The sequence below is a fragment of the Hydra vulgaris genome, chromosome 14, assembly GCF_038396675.1.
Source record: "Hydra vulgaris chromosome 14, alternate assembly HydraT2T_AEP".
Taxonomy (NCBI): Eukaryota; Metazoa; Cnidaria; class Hydrozoa; order Anthoathecata; family Hydridae; genus Hydra; species Hydra vulgaris.
The window spans coordinates 12,692,882-12,701,152 of record NC_088933.1 but is presented as its reverse complement, the minus strand read 5'-3'; the positions used below and the strand labels follow the sequence as shown (position 1 = coordinate 12,701,152).

The 8,271-nt window shown below is 26.7% G+C and overlaps 1 protein-coding gene across 2 annotated transcripts; it reads left to right on the top strand.

The window, feature by feature from the left end:
* The first annotated feature begins 204 nt into the window (after positions 1-204).
* LOC136090537 (uncharacterized) lies at positions 205-4,430 on the top strand. Of its 2 annotated transcripts, none has more exons than XM_065817311.1 (6): positions 205-2,348; positions 2,548-2,761; positions 3,042-3,513; positions 3,583-3,649; positions 3,971-4,133; positions 4,293-4,430. In XM_065817311.1, exon 1 carries the CDS (start codon positions 240-242, stop codon positions 1,191-1,193), a length of 954 nt encoding a protein of 317 aa, XP_065673383.1. In that variant the 5' UTR covers positions 205-239; the 3' UTR covers positions 1,194-2,348; positions 2,548-2,761; positions 3,042-3,513; positions 3,583-3,649; positions 3,971-4,133; positions 4,293-4,430. The 2 variants fall into 2 exon arrangements, with proteins under 2 accessions (XP_065673383.1, XP_065673384.1); XM_065817312.1 differs by having other exon boundaries at positions 223-2,348.
* Positions 4,431-8,271: the final 3,841 nt, after the last annotated feature.

The following is an 8,271-nucleotide window of genomic DNA, read 5'->3' as shown; positions in this document are numbered from 1 at the left end:
TATATTATATTATATAAACAGGTAAATCTAGGCAACTGAATAATAACTAATATATATATATATATATATATATATATATATATATATATATATATATATATATATATATATATATATATTTGTATATATATATATATATATATATATATATATATATATATATATATATATATATATATATATATATTTATATATACATGGATATATAAATTATCTATTTATAGAATTTATAGATTATCATGCTTTTTTGCAGATTCTGTGAGTTTGTAACTTCTTCCTTGACAAATTATGTCCAACACAACACATTACACAGTTGTGCATATGACATTCCATGTGGCGTTGAAGGATGCAAATGGAAGTTCAGAACTTTAGGAGGTTTTACAACTCATATGTATAGATTTCACGATCAAACCAATAATGGAAAACTGCTTAGTAAATTTGAAAACATTGAAATGACAGGAGTGTGTTCTGTTTTAACTTGCAAAATTGAACTTCCTTTCCACAAATTATTAGCACATTTGAAATCACATGCTAAAAACAGAGTTTTAGTAACTTGTCCATATGAAGGATGTAAGCAACAGTATAAAGTTAGGTCTTCCTTCACAGCACATTTATCAAGGTATCATTGGATTGATAGGCAACTGGGTTATTTTAATCAAATAATTCCAGCTTCAGAAATTATATCCAATCCAAATGATCATCCATTTATAAATGAAAACATTGATAGAATTGAATTTCATACTAATGATGTGATTCACAACATAGCTTTGTTTTTCTTAATATTGCTGTGTCAGTATCACATTCCTTTAACAACAGTTCAGTATATTGCAGAAGAAATTTTTAATTTAAATACAATAAACCAACATCAAACTGAATACATATTAATGAAGGACTTGTCAAGTAGTATTCCTGATAAAGAATTACATGATGCTATGCACCAAGTGAGAAATAGAGATGCTATTGCAATTGAGTTATCAAAAGAAAAGGGTTTGTTAAGATTAGCTTATATAAGAAAAGAATACTTTAAAAAAAATTTGAATTTTGTTGAGCCATTAGAGATTTCTTTAGGAAGAAATGAACATGGTTTGGAATGTCACGCATATTATATTCCAATAAAAGAAACTTTACAAAAGTTATGTACCAATTCAGCCACGTGCAACCTTAGATATGTATTCAGATTATTTTCATGGTGAAGCATTTTGTAACAATCCATTTTTTCAGAAGTATCCTAATTCTTTACATCTGTTTTTATATCAAGATACTTTTGAATTAGTCAATCCCCTGGGCTCAGCAAGAATTAGGCATCAGTTTCAGCAACTTATATGGTTGTTGGAAATTTGCCACCTCACTTAAGAACATCCCTTAATAATATTTATCTTGTGCAGTTATGTCGTGATAAGGATTTAAAATCCTTCTCTCGAGCCACTATTTTTAAGGAATTGCTAAGAGACCTGAAAAGTATGGAAGTTGATGGAATTCAAAGTGGTAATGATCAGTGGAAAGCTGGTGTTGTTGCTATTCTGGGTGATAATTTGGGTAGCCATTTTTTAGGTGGATATTCTCTTGGGTTTAGTTCAAAGAAAGGCCATATTTGTAGGTTTTGTCTTATAAAAGGAAATGAGCTTCAAGTTTTACCATATAAAGCTGAAATCCGCTCAGTTGAACATCATAAAAATTGTCTTTTAACTTTAAAAGCAAATCCTCAAGATCGTTTTTGTTTTGGTATTGCAAGAGACTCCATATTTAATCAGTTAGAGTCTTATAACACTTGCGCTCCAGGTTTACCACCTTGTCTAGCTCATGATTTGTTTGAAGGTGTTATTCAATATGATTTAGCTATAGCAATTAGAAAACTAGTTAATGATGGATGCTTCACCTATCAACATATAAATGGTGCTATCAGAACGTTTTCTTTCAAAGGTGATGACATGGGAGATCGCCCAGCACTATTATCACCTATAAGTGAGAGATTAAAAGGACATGCAGTTCAAAATTGGATTTTTTTATGTTTTCTTCCTCTATTATTATTAGGTCGGATTTTCAATTATGAACACACATGTTTCTGAACTGTCATCAGTTACTCCATCTTTTCAGATTTCATCAGTTACCCCACCATATGCAGAACCTTCGACTTTATCTTCATCAGGATCTTCAAATTGGGCACAAACATATATTGTAAAATGGGATACTTTTCCTGCTGAGTTTTTAAGTTACATCAACAGTAAGCGAAAGCCCTCCGAATCAAATATAAGAAAAATGGTTGGTACATTAATGAGTGATGTTTTCCATTATGATCAAAAGCCTAATCGAAATGGTTTACGGGTTATAGCTCAAAAAGTTGTTGCAAGGTTTGCTATTCTTTTTATACTATATTAAAAATATATTGAATAATATAGCATTAACAGTTAGATTGTTGTTGAATTGAAAAAAAGTTTATACACAGCTAATAATATTCAAATATGATATAAAGCTTGCATAAGTTATAAGTTTTTATAGATCTTGGAAACTATAGCATTTTCTGACATAATATGAACTTTCATGTTATAGATATCCGGATGCATTTATGGACGAAATAAACGGCAAAGTAGTCAGTATTGGAGTTAAAACATTAATGTATAGAATGGAATCAAGGAAAGAAAATGCTTATCGGAAAGTTCCCTTGTTATCAAATCAATCTAAGAAAATGAAACTAAATATACACAATATACATAATTGGGAGCCAAATTTTTCCAGTCAATCTGTGGACTTACCAAATGCCAAGGTAGACCAATTTTAAATTCAACACAATTTCAACACAATAAAAATTTAGTTTCTCTAAAAACTTAATTATTTATTTTCAACTTAAATATTTTTATCTTAAATATCCATTTTAAAATAGATATAAACATCTTTATTATCTATTTTTAAAATAACTTTTTTTTTAACTTATTTATTTTTATATTTGTATTATTTGTTTCAACATCTTTAATATTTAATTTTATATTTATTTATTAAAAATATGTATATAGTAATTAATTTAATATTCGTATGTATTTCTTTAGGAACAGCTACAACAATTGTTCAGAAATTTGCCTTGGCCAAAAGATGACGTTGATAAACTTATGGCAGACACATATTCTTTGCAACGCCATACAATAAATGATGTAATTCCATTTTCTGAAGTAATGTTCCTATGGCCATTTTTATCACAATTGGAATATCTTATGGATCATTTTTCAAATCTAATGAGTTTTTCATTAATGGACAAGTTAACAAATGCAGTAACCTGCAAATCAAATCTTATTTTCTTCTACTTTGAAGTCACGACAAAAAAAATGCAGTAAAGAAAGTTTTACTTGATGCAAAAAGTACAAGTATAGACTATGGAGGCATTCAGCACGCAATTTGTTGGGCTGCCTTTACTTATAGCTCCTTTTGGCTTATGGCTGCCTTTACTTATAGCTTTACTTATGGCTGCCTTTACTTATAGCTCAATTTGGGGATAAATCTGAACATATGATTTTATCAGTAAATGTAAGTTTTTCATTTGAAAAATGTTTGTTTACAATAATTATGAAATTTGAATACCTAATTCTTTATTAGATTTTAGCCACAATACCAGAGATGGAAGATCTTTGCCCTACTTCTCATCCAATAATTTTAGTAAAAGGTAAATTTTTTTAGCTTTATTTATATTTTAGTCTGGTAAATTTTTTTTAGTAAAGGTAAACTTACTGTAATTATTATCCAAACCTACACTTGTATGGTTTGGATAATAATTACATTTACTTAGAGAGGATTCAGATCAGATCAGGGCTAAGTATTTTTATTATGATGCTAGTACTAGGAAAATCAGAGGTTTATAAGCTCCTTCTATACTTACCACAGTTAAACTGGGTCATATCTTACCAATAGCAGGGCCATTTTTTCTGACTGATATTATTAAACATTTAACATACAACAAAAATATATTTTATTGTTTTGTTAACAGGCACTTGGTTCGAATCAAAACATTTTTATGTATTAATTGAAAAAAAACTTTCATATACATTCACTGATCCTTTATCAGCTGTTGGTGTATTATTTGCAATGCATTATGTGATGAACATGCAATATGATCAGAATGTCTTTGCAACATTGGATTTTATACAAAGGTAAAATTATTAATTTTCCAGTTAAGACATCATTCTAGTTTTTAGTTTTGATCAAAAAACAAGAAGCAATGTTAGAAATATATAAGAACTTTTATATTTTTGCACATATAAATTTGTGTAACCAATATTAAACCTTGTATAATATATTTTACTTGTTAGGTATATGGTGGACTATAATCCTGAAAATGTAAAAAAAAACACTAAAGGAAAGAAAGCTGGAACAGTTGTTTGCCCACGAGTTCTAACTCTAATTCGAGAATTAAATAGTTATAACTCAAATTCTGTTTAACTAAAAAATATAATTATATATATATATATATATATATATATATATATATATATATATATATATATATATATATATATATATATATATATATATATATACACACATATATATAAACTTTTTTTATAAAAATGAAGTTTATAAATGCCTTACTTATTATATTAAAATTGCATTAATTGTTATTTTTATTATTTGCCTGTTTTGGTGTTATTCTTATATATTTTTATATCTGTAAATCTTATTTTGTAATTATTCCATGATAACTGTTTCAATAATATTGAATAATAATATTTATTTATTGTTTATTATTGATTAAGATTGACAAATCCGTAATTTTTATTTATTTTGAAAATAGAAAAAAGATTTTGAAAAATATTTGAAATAAAAAAAATATCGCGTAGTTTACGGAATTTTTCCGGCAGCACTTTTTCCAGAAATTTTCCGTTATTATACGGAAAAAATATTGTGCGTTAACGGAACTATCCGTTTAAATACAGAAATTTCTGTTTTTATAATGATAGATATTTTCCGTATTTTTACAAATATTTCCGTTAACGAATAATTTTTTTTCCGTAAAAGAACGGAAAATTTCTGGAAAAAGTGCTGCCGGAAAATTTCCGTAAAATACGCGATATTTTTTTAACAGTGTAGGCAGACTTCAGATTTGAAATATAACTTGAAATTTTAAGCTCGCTTTATGCATTTGGAAATGATTTTTGTTTTCTCAAGTAGACTTTTCAAGTTTAACTTGAAAACTACCGGTTTTTAAGTATAGCTTAAGTTCTTTACATTTGCTTAAGTCAAATTTTGTAGCGAATTAAGTGACTGTCCTTAAACTTTAGGACACTACTGTGCTTATAAGTTTACAAAAGTAAATAGAAGTTGCTATCTGTAAATTGATTTTTTTATCACCCTGTAGACCAAAACTGAGCTCACTAAGTTTTTCTGTGATGTCGCACAAAAAAGCTAAAATTTTATCACACCATCTATAATTTTCAAACTAATTGTAATTTTCGTTGTATTATTGCGAAAAAAATATGTATGAATTTTGCCTTAAATTAATAAATTGTTTTATGGGTATTGAGATAAAAGAATATCACGATGACTAATGTATCCGTATATAATTAATGACTATAACCGTTTGCTAAAGAGTACTTTCCTGTTGATAAATTTCCCCTGGGCTTCACAATTAAGTTGAGCAACAGGTTGAGCACCAGATCTACATAATGCTCAACAGGTTGAGCAGCAGATATTTGCCAATCTTCCCAATATTAAAAGTTTTTATTAAAATATATGAAAATAAAAAAGTAAAACAATTACTATTGCAATACAAAGAAGCTTTTTAACTAGAAAATTTTGACTTTGAAGGAATTAATAACTAATTTTATTTTGACATGAAAGTATTCAAGGCAATTTGTAATGTAGTTATCCAAATGAAGCTTACCAACATAACTGTAGCCAGAAAACATAAAATTCATTGAAACTTGTGCAAACATAGGATTCATTAAAACGGGTGAAATAATAATTAAGCTCTGACCCAGCATTTTCAAATTCCTTGACTAGTATATTGTACTCGTCTTGCAAACTACACTGCACCGTGTTTTCGAAAACCTGATAAAAAAACATGAAAAGTAACAAGTAGAACTCAAACTTATAAATAGTAAATAAATAAAAATAAAAAATCTGTTTTTTTTTTTTTTACCAAGACAAAGTTAATTCTTCAAAATTAGCAAACTAGTTATCTAAAAAAAATTTTAAGCTTTTAATTTTTGTTTGATAAATATATATAATGTACAAAATGTAAAAACGATAGAAATTCTTGACCAGTTTAAAAGTTTGATCTTTTGCACTATTTGAAGAAATAAAAATGATAATTATTAACAAAAATTATTGTAATTTAATTACGGTATTGACTATAATTGATAGCAACAGTACGCCATAAATTTTGCTGCGTCTTTTTTCAAGAAATTTGGGCATAATTAGCTCTTCAAAAAATGCTTTACGCGCGTGAAAGCGATAAAGAAATATTGAACAATCAGGAAAGGTGTCTCAAAGAGCCTCTATTTCAGCAGAATTTTTGTCAATAACAAAATTACATTATTTAAACCTTCTTTAAGATATTCCAAAAATTCAGAAATTATACAAATATCTTCCCTTTGCGAAAGACAATGTGCTACGGGTTAACCATTTCCAAACACATTAATGATCAGTTGTGTAAACAAAAGGAATATTTATGAAGTGACTTAAAAAACATTAAAATAAAAGAAATATGTAAATTATGCTGCATAAATAAGATTAAAGAATAAAACTGTTAACTTTAAAGATTGAGACCATCAGAATTACATCATCATATTTGGAAAATAATTTTAGCTGTTCCAATAATGACCAAATAACTCCCTTTAGGCTGACACCATCACAGGCCTCGGCGGGAGAAAACAAGCTCAAGAGCGTAGGAATACTCCCCTAAAACGAACACGGCAACCGATGCAAGCTGCTTCTCTAAACAGCTTCTTACAAGACCTTTTGGTTTTTGCAGGAGCTGCTTATTCAGCAAAAATATTTTATTAAATTTAAAATTTGGTTTTATACTCGATACTAGCATGTTTGTAACGTTAATGTTACAAGATTATATACATAACAAGCCTCATTTATTGCGCAGAGAAAAAAATCTTTAGACAGGCGTTGTCATTGGATTTTCTCACTAGCTATCCATTTATTTATTCACCAAAATTACTTATTTGATAAAAAATTTGACAAAGAACGATAAAAAATTTGACTGCTTATAAAAAATGTTTTATATTTTGTTATTGAAATAGAATGCAGGCATTTTAAGAATTATTACAGCAATTAAAAATTAAAAATTATTACAGCAATTAAAAATTCCAAAATAAAAGTGAATAATATATTAAAGTGATTAATATATAAAGCATATAATTCATTACATAAAACAAAAATTATTTTGCAATAATTTAGAGAGTAATAATTTTTTTATTTATCAAATCGTCCAATCGAATCAAAAACATTTGCATTTAAATCAGCGCTTCTTTTTTATTACTACTTTTTTTGCAACAACCTTTTTAAAAACATTGCAATTTATTGTGCGATTAATTTTTATTATAAAAATGACTTTGTATTATTAACTTTAGTTACAATGATAACTATACTTTTAAGAGAAAAATTATCTTTTGGTGAGAGACGTAAATTGTAAACCGTTTTAGAGTCGTGTTGCAACCTAAAAATTGTGATTTAATGAATACTTTCAAGATAATTTCTCATTACAACTATTATTCGTTTTGAATTTTATTTTTTGAGTAAATTGATAAAGTAAAAAATAAAAAAATTGTGATAGACATTAAATGTATATATGATATATATATATATATATATATATATATATATATATATATATATATATATATATATATATATATATATATATATATATATATATATATATATATATATATATATATATATATATATATATATATATATATATATATATATATATATATATGGGTAATTCAGCGAAAAAGTGGGGAAAAAAAGCAAAAAATTATAAAAACACATACTAAACACCGTATTTTTTTAAAACTTTTAAAAAATACTTCTAAGCAAAAAAGTTATTTAAAAAAATCATATTATCATACCATAGCATGATTTTAAAGTTGCAAAGGTTGTATAAGCGCGTTTTGATGTTTATTTGCAGTCTTGTACAGCGTTAAAAATCGCATTGTAAAACCATAATTGAGAATTTTATAATGTTATAGTGCATTTTTCAACATAACTTACATGGTTTTAAAAAACCTTCCATTACAAACCTTACATTACTAAAAAAAATCCTTACATTTG

Excerpts from the sequence above, each read along its gene's own strand:
- LOC136090537 (XM_065817311.1), top strand. The coding sequence starts at position 240 with ATGCTTTTTTGCAGATTCTGTGAGTTTGTAACTTCTTCCTTGACAAAT.